General features: G+C 38.0%; 1 protein-coding gene and 1 pseudogene across 1 annotated transcript; one reads left to right on the top strand and one right to left on the bottom strand.

Annotated features, from left to right (window-relative positions):
* The first annotated feature begins 143 nt into the window (after nt 1-143).
* LOC143884541 (pentatricopeptide repeat-containing protein At5g66520 pseudogene) lies at nt 144-2,539 on the top strand (annotated as a pseudogene).
* On the bottom strand, nt 1,913-12,120 carry LOC143884540 (HECT-like ubiquitin-conjugating enzyme (E2)-binding protein). The gene is made up of 5 exons (XM_077388169.1): nt 11,518-12,120; nt 9,289-9,370; nt 6,182-6,961; nt 2,856-3,119; nt 1,913-2,194 (listed from the first exon to the last, which is right to left on the bottom strand). The coding sequence occupies exons 1-5, from the start codon at nt 11,945-11,947 to the stop codon at nt 2,035-2,037; spliced, it is 1,716 nt and encodes a 571-aa protein (XP_077244284.1). The 5' UTR covers nt 11,948-12,120; the 3' UTR covers nt 1,913-2,034.
* Between the last annotated feature and the right edge of the window lie 3,202 nt (nt 12,121-15,322).

Genomic DNA, 15,322 nt, shown 5'->3' on the forward strand with positions numbered 1-15,322 from the left:
TGAGGCTCTCGTTTTAGGAATGCCCTTCCAATCTGCCACCGGGAAATAAAGACTACGGTGGATAGAGACGAAAACACCTAGTTTCAAGGTTAGCTTTTCAAATCAATACCATCTCTCTCTCTCTCTCTCTCTCTCTCTCTCTCTCTCTCTCTCTGCATGGAGATCACCTCTCTACCCCATGCCATGCAACTCCACGCTCAAATAATCAAAAAGGGAAATGACGAAAATACCCTCGCCTTAAGCAAAATCCTCACCTTCTCAGCTCTCTCCACATCTGGGGACCTCCCTTACGCTCGCTCAATCTTCAATTCCCTCCAAAACCCAAATTCATACCTCTACAACACCATCATCAGAGGCTACTCCATAAGCAAAGATCCAAACCAAGCACTCCTCTTCTTCCTCACACTCCAACACCACCCCACAACACCCAAACCAGACAACTTCACTTTCCCTTTCCTCCTCAAATCCTGCAGCCATTTACGCGCTGCGCCCGAAGGAAAACAACTCCATGCACTCCTCTACAAAACCCACCTCGAATCTGATCAATTCGTACAGAATTCCCTGATCCACATGTATTCAAGTTGCCAAGAATTGGATTCTGCAAAACGGATGTTTGATCAAATGCCTGAGAGAGATGTGGTGTCTTGGACTTCGATAATTGACGGTTATGTCAATGCGGACCGCTCAGTTGAGGCCCTGAAACTGTTTGAATTGATGCAAAATGATGGGATACACCCTAATGATGCAACAGTGGTGGGTGTTCTTAGAGCTTGTGCTGATTTGGGTGCACTGAGTATTGGGCAGAAAATTCATCGGATCATTGGTCGAAATAATCTGGGTTCGAAAACTAATGTTATTACAGCTCTGATAGATATGTATGCAAAGTGTGGGCAAATAGATTGCGCTCTAGAGTTGTTTGAAAAGATTGGAGAGAAAGAGAAAGATGTTTTTGTATGGACAGCCATGATTTCAGGGCTTGCTAGCCATGGGCAGTCTAAAGAAGCTATTGATTTGTTTCATCAGATGGAAGAGTTCAATATAAGACCGGACGAGAGGACGATAACTGCGGTTTTATCTGCTTGTAGAAATGTGGGTTGGGTCAGAGAGGGCTACTGTTATTTCAACAGTATGGAGAAGAAGTATAGGATAAAACCCAAGATTCAACACTATGGATGCATGGTTGATTTACTCGCTAGAACCGGACGCCTAAATGAAGCAGAAATGTTCATAAAAAGGATGCCTATTGAACCAGACGCAGTTCTATGGAGAACATTGATCTGGGCATGTAAAATTCATGGAGATACAAATCGCGGTGAGCGTATGAATCGGAAGCTTCTAGAGATGGATTCTAGTGATAGTGGAAACTATGTTCTTCTTGGAAATATTTATGCCTCAGCTGGAAAATGGCATGAGAAGGCAAGGGTGAGGGAATTGATGATTCACAGAAGAATTGTGAAATTGCCAGGGTGTAGTAAAATTGAGGTGAATGGCATTATACATGAATTTGCAGCAGGGGATTCTGGCCATCCAGATGCGGAAAACATTTATGGAAAATGGGATGAAATATCAGAACAATTGAGACTAGAGGGGTACCGTCCGAAATTGTCAGAGGTCTTGCTTGATATTGAGGATGAAGAGAAGGCTTTTCAATTGCGTCACCACAGTGAGAAACTTGCTGTTGCATTTGGGCTTATCAAAACCAGCCCCGGGACAAAAATACTTGTAGTGAAGAACTTGCGCTCTTGTGAAGATTGTCATTCCGCAATGAAATTTGTCTCGAAGATATTTGACAGAGAAATAATCATTAGGGATCGCATTCGATTCCACCATTTCAAGAACGGGTGCTGTTCTTGTGGGGATTACTGGTAACAGTTTTTTTTTTCCTTGGCATAAAGGCTCAAACGCTCAAAGCTAACTTCAAACATAAGAAAATTTCAATTGCTCAAGCAGGAAAGCTTGGGAGGTATTTATCATTCTTTGGAAAGTGGGACTAATCCTGTCATTTCTTGTACAACAAGATGAAAGGTTTTTTTATTACCTTTCCATGTATGACAACGAAAATCCTTGCAAAAAAGAACATGAAAATGGCAGACTTTCCTGTGCTGATTTCAGGGATTGGGTCAGTTCAATTATTGGACGTGACATCATGTACACTTCATCAGCTTGATTCTTGGTTGCCCATTCCTCTATTTTCCTGCACAAGCCATGCATCTTGTTAGTTGCTATAACTGAAAGAACTGCAAGGAAACTTGGGAGTACTGCAGAAACTACAAAATAGTATATAAAAGTCTTAGGAGAAATATTATTGAATCCTTGATTGGTGGCCAATGATTGACAGATAAAGGGTCAAGCTTCTCCACTTTATTAGGAGAATGCAACCTCACTGTTAGGAGTGGGTGTTGGTGGTCTTTGCTCCCCCTCTGATTCACAATAATATTCCAATTTATTGGAAAAAAATAAAGGAAATGATGCAGATGGGATCAGGAATGACCATGTTGATGAATTAATATTGCTACCGTCGCTTTTTTTGCATGTGAGAGAAGCTTAAGTTCTTGTTCTTAACTTGACAAGATATTAATAGAACAACAAAGCGTAAGTTCTTGTTCTTAAACTTGACAAGATATGAATAGAATAACCAATATATCTTAAAGCCTCATCCAGAATAGCAATACTGCTAAAATTTTAGAGAGAATCAGGACCTAGGACATTTTAACATCATAGAAATAATAGTTTGATAATTCCTGAAATATCTGATCAAGGATTTGTCTATCCACATAATCAACAAAATTTCATTGTTTTGTCATTCTACAAATATGCAAAAATCAAAGAAACAATATACCACCAAATTTACTAACCTTGATTCAGCTTCTGGAAAGGTACTACATTCAGAAAAAGAGACCTTCACAACTGGGTGCAGATCCATCTTCGAAACAGGCTCAGTAGTCCCATTCTCACTATCCAAGCAATATCCAGTGCAACACCAAGCTTTTGAATTTAGAAGAACAATTTGCAGCATTGGATTCTTGGTCCTCAGATCCCTCACCACTGTTCGGAATGATAATTCATCTGTTGCACTTTCCATCAAGCGGTTCACAAACACTCGTTGCATGGTATGCTTCCTGTTCAAGGTCAGACAGTTCAGAGATAAAATTTTACGTGAATTATAGGGATATTTCAGGGCATTGACTAGAATGCGAGACTTAGAATGCCCTACGTCATACAGATTCCACAATATTGAAAGAGAAAACCATCTACGTAATCTGCTGTGGTGAGAAACAGGATGCAACCCATATCAAACAAAATATTTTAATCAAGACCCACTCTTGTAATAAAACACTAGCTGAACTAAGTAAGTACCTCCACAACTATGAAGCAGTGTGCATAAAATTCTAATAGTTGCATCTAAGAAGTTAGAAGCATGGATTTAAATTTTGGTATAGGCCGAAACCAAAATTTCGGCCAAACTCCGGTAAAAAAAAAATATTTTTTCACTATTTCCGAAATTTCGACCGAAATTACCGGAATTTCGGGGAATAATACTATATTTAAAAAAAGCCGAAATTTGGGAAATCCGAAATTTCGGATTTCAGCTGAAATTTAAAACCATGGTTAGAAGGCAGACAGGCAGTAGACTGTTACAGAATTTTTACAACATCATTCAGACTTCAATGCAATCATCTGCGAATGATCTCTGAAGTTCAGAGCATTCAATATCATAAGTTTTCAAATACCATGCTAGACCAGGAAGTATTAATATACGAGGCATTAATTTATCATAAACCCATCTAAGGTAAATGAATATTTTACAGCACAAAGTTCAATAAGATCCTTTTTCAGTCATTTAAGATCTTAGAAGTATAGTTGTTTCTAATAAGTTTGAAAGTACTGAATTGGTTGCAACATCATTCAGATTTGTATTTGACATCTACAAATGATCTCTGAAGTCTGAAGTTCAGAGCATGTTTCCATTTCCAAAAAAAATAAAAATTGAGAGCATGTAATCACATGTTCTCTCAAATCAGATTCTTCTTCACACATCTGGGTTTGGCGTAGCTGCTGTTATCACTGGGTGGGACATCTTATCCCTGTGGATGTAACCCGGTTATCACATCACTAATAAAATTGTTACATTTCAAAAAAAAAAGAAAAAAAAAGAAAGAAAAAAGAATCTGTTGTAAGTGATTTCTGGGAATAGCTTTGGTGAGAATGTCAAACATTTGATCCTCCGTGTTCACCTAAAGGACAAGAATGATCTCGGCCTCCACCTTTTCTCTCACAAAGTGACAATCGAACTCTTATGTTTTGTTCTTTCATGGAATACCAGGTTAGAGATTATGTTAATGTTTTGCCTGGTTATCAGAACGGAGCTTCACAGGACTAGCCACTCTTACTCCCATCTCCTCGAGGAGAATCTTAAGCCACAAAAGCCCATAAGTCACACGTACAATATCCATGTCTTCAGCCTCAACACTAGATCTCGCCACCACAACCTGCTTCTCGCTCTTCCACGGGACTAGGTTTACAAATTGCAATAGCCACTGGCAGATCTTCTATCGGTATGTGAGGTTTCCCCATCTGCATCATGTTATCACTTGAGATACTGAGTGTTCCCTTGAGATACCATAGGATCCTTTGAACTGCTTCTACATGTGTAGTCAGAGGTGAGTGTATAAATATGCTAACCATACTCATGGCCAAAAACAATGTCTGACAGAGTAATGATGAGATAAATACATTCACAGTTAGTCTCTAATAGACAACTAAGTCACTGAGAGGCTCCCCTTGATGATCATCCAATCTATGGTTTGGTTTCATAGGGCAATCAACCGACTTTGCTCCCAAATTACCCAATTCCTGTGAAAAGTATGCGTTCGGCAACATGATAGTGTCTCTTGATAGTTGATCCCATACATTTGTGTGAATCCTTTTCCTACCAGCAGGGCTTTCGATCGGTCTAAAGATTTGTCTGCTTTATTCTTGACAGTGTATACACACTTAGACTAGGTTTCCTTTAACAACTCAAGTCCTTTCTTCTACTTCTCTTCTCTCCCTCTTTCTAGAAATTTGATTTATTTTTTCCACTATAGTTTGTGAGTAATAGAGAACTTTGCCTTCTTGATCTATAGACCAACGGCTAAATTCACGTGCACAGCTACAAAGATAATTTGAAAGGCCAAACTCGACCAAATCACTGATGTGAAAAGAAATGGAGCTTTATGGAAATATCAATGGACACTAAAACAGAATGTTCAGGGCATCTACCTCTGATAATGAACCTTAACAGATAAAGCAGGCCTCTGTGTACTTACTAGTTAGTAACCCACAGTGGAACATCTAAAATTTTTTGGACTTGGATAACAAAAGAAGCACTCTCGCACAAAAGGAGGACATTATACAGTTCTTAACCATAATAAATTCCAAGGTCAACATATCTTTTTGCGACAATAGAATGGAATTGATTCTCTAAAAGTCATAAACAATTACTAAAGGCCACACATCCATAAACAATTAGACCGTGTTTGGATACCCACAAGATTTAGATTTGGATTTATCACATTTGGCAGTTGAGATTTGGATCTGGATCAAATCCTTAAATTTCCAAATCGGCTACAGTGAAAAAAGATCTGATTTTCAAATCTGTTCTGCAAGACATTATTTGGAAAACCATATTTGTGGCAATTGCCTCACCCTCACTGCTCCTCGACCTTGCAGCAGCAGCAGCAGCAGCAGCAGCAGCAAGACGTCCCTCCCTCCCTCTCTCTGTCTCTCTCGTACAACATGAGCATGAAGATGATTGATGTGTTTTGTATCCAAAACTCAAATCCAAATCCAAATACAAAACATGAGGTATTCAAACGTGGCCTTATGGAAGTCCAGAACTGAATAAAGTGTTTCGTCATGAACTAAAATGCTACATTAAAGGAGATAAAAGATCATACTCTTGAATTTTGTTTGCAAATTCAAAACAATTGACATTGCACAAGCTCAAAGCCCTATGACTTTTGAACAGCACAATAACAATAAAAAAATTGTAGATAGAGAAATTTTTCTGTAGATAATAAGTTACTTCCTTTATGATCAGAAACTGTAATAACAAAAGAAATGCAACTGTAATTCATATTAGGCTGTTCAAAAAATACCATCTAGTTCATAGCATGTAATATATTTACCATTTCCTGACCTGAATATGTTACCTGACCCACAAACGGGCACGCTTGTGGAGATGTAGCACTTGAACAATCGTACTCCACCATCCACTGGCGCATTCCCATTATTAACAGAGGGGTATGATCCAAGGAGAGATGAACACTGATTGCAAACAAAGTCAACCCATTCTATATCATTGGACAGATTGGAGTTTCTAACCATAAAACCACTACCGAGAGAGCCATTATGGGGCGACTTCTGATTTGTCTGGAGCTCAGCAATTTTTGTAGACTTTTGGTTCTTTAAAGATGTAACAGAGACAATATCTGAGGGTCTTTCATGGGCATTATTTATAGCACAATTTATTTCACTAATGCAACAATGGTGCTGTTCCTCCAGGGAAAGCCCGTGTTGCACGCCTGCAATTGATCTTTCCTCATTAAGCGACAAACTATCCAATGCCTCACAAATATGAGTAGGGCCATCATTTCCATTCCCACAACATATGCCTCCACTTCCATAACCCCCAGAGTCTACCACATCATCTGTTAAATGAACATTAACCACAAGGTCAAGTTCAGAATTGCAGTTTGTGTTTCCATCAGAGCTGTCTGGAAATGCGTAACCAGAAAGGTCATCCTTGGAAATAATAACAGATGTGCCATCTAGTAGGCAAATGCCTTCTTCAGAAATATAAGAATCAGCATATCTGGATACCAATTTCTCACTTATACCTCCAAATGAGCAGCAACATGACCCAAACCAATTATCAGCCACCTCTCTCCAGTCCACCGATGGCATTTCTACAAAAGATCTGAAATAAAAATTCTGCGTAGTTAATTCAATGACTCTGTACGAATTAACTGATTGATGTGGCATAACAACAAACTCCATGTCAAACTAAAATAGTGGTCTCATAAGGTAAATTTTAAATTCGCATGCATGGAAGGCAGAAAGCATGCGCTAATCAGACTCAAATCAAACATATAAGAAGCTACAGGAGTACTGAGAAAGAACCCCAGCTCAATAGCAGAAGAAAATATTTGAAGACAGTGAATGATACTGACAATGTTTCCTTTCAAAGGGACTGCTTCAATTAAAAGTATTGCGTACAAGGATGACTTGGAAAAGCAATGGCCTAACACATTTGACGAAACAGAAAGATATTTTAAGAAAATAATTCTCAAGAACGAAAGAACATATGATCATGGCAGACAGTGATGGAAAAAAATCACACATTACACAATTGAAATAAGGGATTGGGTAGGCAATTTCACGGAAAATCATTTCTTGGCTCACTCTTGCAGGATAGAACAGCCACATCAGATGAATTAAATGAATAAGACAAAATCTGCTAAAAAGTGAGCCTGTGTGGCTGTTCTCTCCTGCAAGAGTAAGCCACGAAATGGCTTGCCGCGAAATGGCCTAGCAAATCCCTTGAAATAATGTACCCAAAGCTTCAAATCGATTTTCTTCAGACATCTTATTTTTATTTTCTATTATCTTTTAGTTAACATGATTTGTTATAATGGTTATCATTTTCAAAAAACAAAAAAATGATTTGCTATAGGGTCTTTTTTTCCGAATGGTTGCAATTTCATTCAAAGAAAACATGGAAGACCGACGTGGTCAACCAAACAATACAAATAGAAGCTACAGGAAAAAGAAGATGAGCCAGTGAAAGCAAAAAAGACAAAAATCAGGGAGGTAGGAAATCAAACATCTCCAACCCCAACTTCTCCATTCCCTCTCTAGCAAGACTATCGGCCTCACTATTAGCAGATCTTCTTATATGCTTAAAAATAATTGACGACCCTTCCACACGGTCTTGAATCTCATCAAAGAAGTGAGCAAAACGCCAAGGAGGGACTACGGATCCACAAAGCCATCGGATGACGTTCTTGGAATCGCCCTCCACTATTATCTTATCTACCACCCATGGTTCAAACTTCAAAGTTCAAACACTTGATTCCCTGGTAGACGGCTCTAACCTCTGCCTCACTAGCATCTGCAACTCCTACAGGACCTGAAAAGGCCCAAAGAACTTCACCACTAGAATTCCTTAGAACACCTCCTACTCCAGCTGGGCTGGGGTTGCCCATGCTAGAGCCATCAAAGTTGAGCTTTAACAACCTGATTGGAGGAGAGATTTGTTATAGCATCTATCCTTGTTGTTTTTTTTCCTTTTTTCCTCTCATGACTTTTTATTATGTTTTATTCATAAACCAAAACTACACTCTAGCTCAAGCCAATTCCAATTAGACTGACTTGGCAGTTGGCCTCCTGACAGTCACAAATATCTCCGACTTTTTATAAAATATTGTAATTTTATTGCGACATTTTGAGAAAACGACAATAACCCAAAATATCATGATATTTTCCTTTTATCATTTATTGTGAACTCAAGATATACAATCCCGAGGCAAATATTCATGACTATGGCCACATCACCCTATTCATTTTGTTATCATATTATAATGAATATGAGATGTTCTTGTACAAGCAGCTCTTCCAGTGACTTCCAGGAACAAGAGTCAGGCTAGTCGTAAAATAGGGTGATGGACAGGAAAGCAATCCCAACAAACAATACGGTTGGATCTATGGCAATGTGCACACTACCTTCATAAAACAGATATACATGAGCTTAAGCATGATGCATGATAGGGAACCACTGAGGATACTACAATAACTTTGGTACCACAGCCTTACATTTGACAAAAAAATACCAGTGTTTAACAATGGACATGGACAAGGTAGAACCAAGTTGGCGAGTCAAGATTGACACGGTCAGAATTTCATTAAAACAAGTTTTTCAAATCACTTGTGTTGTAGAGAATCACCCCCATTTGAGTGAGTTTATAAAACACATTGCTGCACATATCAAACTTTATAATTTTGTGCTTATTTTCCACGAACCGTGCATTTCTGGCATTAGACATACTATATCTTTTGTACTCGTTCATAAAATATACTACTTTATTGGTAAGGAAGAGAGGTGCAGAAAAAATAGTTAAAAAAAAAACATTTTGAAGAGGTAGAGAATGTGTCAACCAAATTCAGGATCTGAGTTAAAGTCACTAGAATTAGATGATGGCTACAAAACAAGATATACAGTAAGAGACCGCAAAGATCAATTGCTACCTGAGAGGCTCTTTGGTCAACTTTGTTGAGCAACTCTTGCAGTAAAAATGCACACCTCCTCCAGAAGAAAGACTCTTCAAATCTGAATCAATTGAAAAACAAGACATGCAGAAAATGCACATGAATCATTTTGTTTCTTGGCTGTTCCTATGCTAAATAGGGTGAACAATGAAAAGAACCTGATTATTAGGAATCAATTCAAAGTATGTCCAACAAAATTATTTATGGAGCATATAATACACATGCAACAAATCTTACAACCATAGTAGAGTTATGGGAAATGGTAGAGCTAGCACCATCCCATCATGGAGATATTCAAGACTTCTAAAAAATGAACAAAGGAACTTAATTGGCAATAACAAATGGATACTCACTGGTATTCCTTTCAAACTTCTTCCTAATCATAAAAGGTTAATGATGAGTAAGATCAATGCCCTAAGATATCTAAGAAATACATGATCCAGGAAGAGTGTTATCAACAAAGGTACAGAACTAGAAACTTTCAAATGAATCTCCAACCATCAGAGCAATAGGGGTGGCCAGAACCGAACCAGAACCGAAGAACCGAACCGGAACCGAAGAACCGAACCGGAACCGAACTGTAAAAAAATATTTTTGGTCCGGTTCGGTTCCACTGATGAAGAACCGAACTTATTCGGTTCGGTTCCGGGTCTAATGTTCTCGGTTCGGTTCCGGAACCGAAGAACCGAATTTTGAATATATATATATATAATATTTTTATATTTCTATTATACATATACTTAATAATATAAATTACTTATAATATTAATAAGTAATAGTTAATACTATTCTTATAATAAGAAAGTAACTTATATTATAACTTTAATTAAAAGTTTTTATAAATTATAATTAATAATTAATAATTAGCCATTAGAACCGAAGAACCGGACCGGACCGAACCGATTATGTTCGGTCCGGTTCGGTTCGGTCCTACTGTGTAATACGGTTCGGTTCGGTTCTTACGGTTCATGGAACCGAGAACCGAGAACCGAAAAAAAAGGAACCGAGAACCGAGAACCGAACCGGTTGGCCACCCCTACCGAGCAATGCAAGTCCATCGCTATGGATGTCACTCTAAAAATTCCCCAACAGATTATATCATCCAAATACAAAAAATAAATACCGTGTACATGACTAAGGCTTCAATATTAAGCAGAACAACAGTTCCCCGTCCATATAGCATCAAACACATGGCATACCCAGTGAGGCAGTTACCATTGACAAAAACAAAAGATGACATATCCTTGATGATATTTGCAACTACTCAGTATCAAACACACAGAATACCCAGTTAACATTGGCAAAGACACAAGATGACATATTCACATATCCTTGATGATATTTGCAACTACCCGCAAAAGAGTCTTGTCCTTCTGCCAAGTACAAACACAACAGAGGCTCTTCTGTTTCCTGAATTTATAGAAACTATCAGACACCTTTACTTCCTCAGCCATGTTTTGATTGCATGGGTTCTTTCAGACTTTCAATTGTAGTGTAACAAGCAACAACGTTGAGATTAAATTACAAGGCTAAAACCAGAAACGAGATTAAATTACAGAGCTAAAACTGGATACCTGGTGCTGAAAATTATGGCCCCATAACATTACGCTATATAGTACTACATCCTTAATTTATCTCAGTTTCACCTAGAAAACCAAATACAAAAAATGGCAGCTGAAACTTCAGTCATTGTGGATAATTTTTCTGAACCTACAGATTCACATTGCAAACAACAACACTGACCCTGTTATTGTTAAGTTTTACAGTTCAAAAAAAGAAAAGAAAAAAAGAACAGCAGCACTGATCCTCATGAAAATTCATTTTTAAATTGTAAAAACAAATGATCGTCAAACAATAGTGTTTTGACCATTCAAAAAAGAGAGAGATAACATTTTGATGATTTATTTAACTTGTTGGGGTTGACTTCTTACCCAGTGTATAGTAAATATAATTTCAATTAACCTAGAATAATTAAATTAAAATAAATGCATGAAAAACAAAAATAAAATAAAAACATAACGCATTCGCTCCATTTAATAAAGTTATTTACACACAGTGCACACAAAAAATAAAAACTAAATCTCTCAAAATTTAATTCAACCAGACAGTAAAACCAAAGGAAGCAAAAAAAAAAAAAAAAAAAGGCACTAGAGAAAGAACTAAATTAAACAGGGAAAGAATAAAAACAAACACCAAATTTCAGCTTACCAGAATCTAAGGAAAGAGGCAGAAACCGGTCCAAAACCCCTTCATCTTGACTAAAACCCTCGCCCTCAGGATTCAAAACCGAATCGAAATTCGCAACGAGTGGATGATCAAGTGGAAGAAGCAGAACCAGCTTAACCTCGATATGATCATCCTTCGCTTTAGAATCGACCGGAGAACTGAGATCTATCAAAACCCTAGGAACAGGAACCCTAATTAGGAAATCAACAGAACCTTCGTTTTGATCGCCTGTTTCTTCGATCCAGCTCAAGAGAAGAGAAGACTGTTCGAAATTCAGAGAAGATTTCAGATTCTTGCATTGATTGAATGGATTAATTTCCTGATTGAAGAGAAAAAGGCGAAGGGTTGGAATGTGAGCTAGGGCTTCCCATGTGAAACGCCATTTTCTAGGGTTTCGAGAAGAAGAAGGCATTCTTTTTTTTGTTTCCAGTTTGGATTCCTTTTTCTTCTACTCTTTTCTCTTCTCCCGCTCAAATGAAAACCAAATGGAAGTAAAACGGTTTAGTTCTCGTTCTTTATGTATGACCTATGGTTCTAAAACGGTCCACAGTTCTATTTCTGAATCCATATGGATCCATATCTCAAGATCCAATTAGAGTCCAAAAATAATATTGATCCGTATGTAGGATCCGCAGACTTGTCCTCAATCTTAGTAGGGTCCGAGGAATTAAAAAAGTCCTCTAACGAGTTTTTTTTGTGAGGTATGCTAAAGTGAGAGGCGCCCTTGCAAAATTAGGTTGAAAGGGTGTCCCATTGGCTAAATGACACCATTGTGCAATTAAGGCTCTTTGACTTCCAACCATAATAAGTACACGATGGTGACATTCAGCTAATGGGGGCACCCTTTCACTCCATTTTTGCAAGGGCGCTCCTTAGTTTAGCATTCCTTTTATATATGGTTTAATACAGATTATAGAGCTATGTAGATTTATATTTTTTTTGGTAGGTAATTTGGGGTTAGGCCGACCCCGACCAGAATTCAATAATATGAGAAAAATGATTACAAAAGAATACAGGGCTTTCCAGAAGCATCAGAATACAAAATCTCTTATAAAATTAATTTAATTTTATTTTTATATATGCTGTTTTCATATTTTTCAATGCCCTTATAATATGAACTTTGTTGAAATTGACCAATGGGAGTGCCCTTGTAGTTGGTTTTTGTAAGGGCGACCTTCAACCTATCACTCCTGACTTGTATAACATTGTCTATTATAAATTTTAAAGTTATTTTCATAATTAATGTAACAAATATGTAAATATTATTCACTCAGTTGACGCACATGGTAACATACACTGCATAGTTTTTGTAATGAGATTTGCTAGCATCGCAGAAGACATTTCGTGGAGCGCCTGTTGCATGAAGGCAGGGGTGAAGCTACATGTAGGATAAGGGGGGCAGTTGCCTCTGTTGAGTTGGGCTAAATCCTTAATAGGCCCAACACAATTGGGCCCAGCCCCCTTTAAAATTTGAAGGCCTGCCTCCCTTATGTATAAGCCTGTATAAGCTCCCCCCCCCCCCCCCCCCCCTATGCATGAAGGAGCAGCCACCTCAGATGAATTAAATGAATAACACAAAATCTGAGCCGATGTGGCACGCTGCTCCCTCATGCAACAGACGTTCCGCGAAATACATGCATTACTATGGGTACTCCCAATTCTCTCACATATACTGCCATTTTTATCATTTCTTCGCATGCACCGCAGTAGCATTTGAGGACGCTAGCAAATCCCGTAATGGTAAAATGATTTTTTTATTTTGTTGTTGGATGGACCGTTATGATCCAAATAGAGTTATATTAAAATATAGCATAGTATCCGAGGAATACACCAATTAGGATCCAAGCAAATCAAGACCTGAAGCCAAAAGATGGCAAAAAGTGAGCACTCTAGTTAACTTTATAAGCCCAAACATAATATTGTTGAAGCCCATTGTCACAAAATTTTGGCCATGGCCTGCCATATAGTTGATGGCACGGCATAGCATTCTATGACTACACATGAGCCCACTAGATCAATCTATGGCCCATGAGCCCATTAAGTCATCCCTAGAGTGGACAATGAGCTGCAATTGGGCCGGTAGAGTGACCAAGTTGGGGTTGAGACTTTGGGTCGGGCAACATTTTCAGGCCAATTAACTTAACGGGGCTATTCACTACGGAGACAGTGAGCCGGGGTCTAATCTATGGACAGACTTGCTATTCTTTGTTCACGTCTACCTTTGTTATTGAATAAAATATTACCTGAACAAAATTTTTGAACAAAATAACTTTAATTTCAAGAAAAATATCCAAAGTAGAATGGCTAATCCCAAGAACAACTTATCTAAGGATTTCTATCCCCGTGGTGAATAACCCCAACAAGGTGGTCTAGATGGGCAATATTTCTAGGCCTATTGGAGCTTGACTTGAGTAGGCACATCAATGATTTACATAGTTTCTAACTTTGTTCATGGCAGAATACTACCCATTTCTACCTCTATGATGTCCACCACCTTTTCTATTACTCTAAAAATCCCAATTCCAGTGGAGTTCTCCGTATGGATAAGAAGCCGGAGTTCATTTTATTCTTAGATAGGCTTGCTATCGTACAATCAAATTAGGAACAACCACAATGGATATGACATTCTATATGAGCACAATAGCCAGATCTAGGTTTATTTTATCCTTTGAGAACAACCTTAATGGACATGACATACTATACAAGCAAGATAGTCAATTCCAGGAATTTATTAAGATAAAATCATCTCAATCACAAGAACAACTTATCCAATTGACTCCATGGAAAACAGCCAAGATAGGACTTGTCAATGGGCTGGGCCCGGTTTAGGCTGTTGGAAACCCATTTAAGCCTGCCTACATTTCACGAGGCCCAATCTCGACCCAATCCTATAACGAGCTTTAACTTCTAAATATTTTAAACATGACCCAGTGTTTAAGAATGCATATGCAAACATATTACTTGTGTATTTTTTTAGGGAAGTGATATTTACGCCCCTTTTGATCACCAGGGACACCCAACGTCAGTGTATCAATGGCAAAACAGGAGATGATGTACTTTATGTCAAAAAAATCCAGTGGCTTTGATTGCAAAGTACACTGGCAAATGGTTGTCCCCGGTGATGAAAGGGGCGTAAATATCATTTCCCTTTTTTTAACTTCTTTATATCGTTTTAATGCATCTTATTTATTGTTCATTTATTTTGTTTTCACACTGAGAATGGTGTCACCTCCCATTCTTAACTTTCAACAATTCTCATTTAAAGTGATAGAAGGTATCCAGTAGCCATCTCAAATCCACGAAAACGACGCTACCAGCCTTCTTCAACCCCAGCAAAGAATATGCTCTGATACTAGCTGATGGAATTGCTAAGCAGCAGAGGCAAAATAGATTAAAGAAAATTACAAAAAAGGGCTCTTCGAGCACCGGCATAAGGAATATAATACTTCGGTCACCATCGAAGGAGATGATATTTACTTCAATCCCGACGAAGTTGAGTTTTCAAAGTGAAACTAGAAAATGCTCCTACAGGGGCTAATCCTAGCAACCCAAAATTTCTCAAAGAACTCGAAAGCTTAAAAGCCAATTTTCATTCAATTATTCAAAGTCAACCATATAAAGTAACTTAAATATAAGCTAAAGACTTGACTAAAATAACCCTAGAATAGAAATATCGTAATAGGTGTATATAAGCTAAACGGACAAGATTTCATGCCTGAAAAGTACGTTACAATTTCATGCCTGAAAAGTCTATTACAAATAAGATGACAAATACAGAAGTTGAATT

This window comes from Tasmannia lanceolata, unplaced genomic scaffold (assembly GCF_043159265.1).
Source record: "Tasmannia lanceolata isolate RefF3 unplaced genomic scaffold, GAP_Taslan_0.1 ptg000008l, whole genome shotgun sequence".
Classification (NCBI taxonomy): Eukaryota; Viridiplantae; Streptophyta; class Magnoliopsida; order Canellales; family Winteraceae; genus Tasmannia; species Tasmannia lanceolata.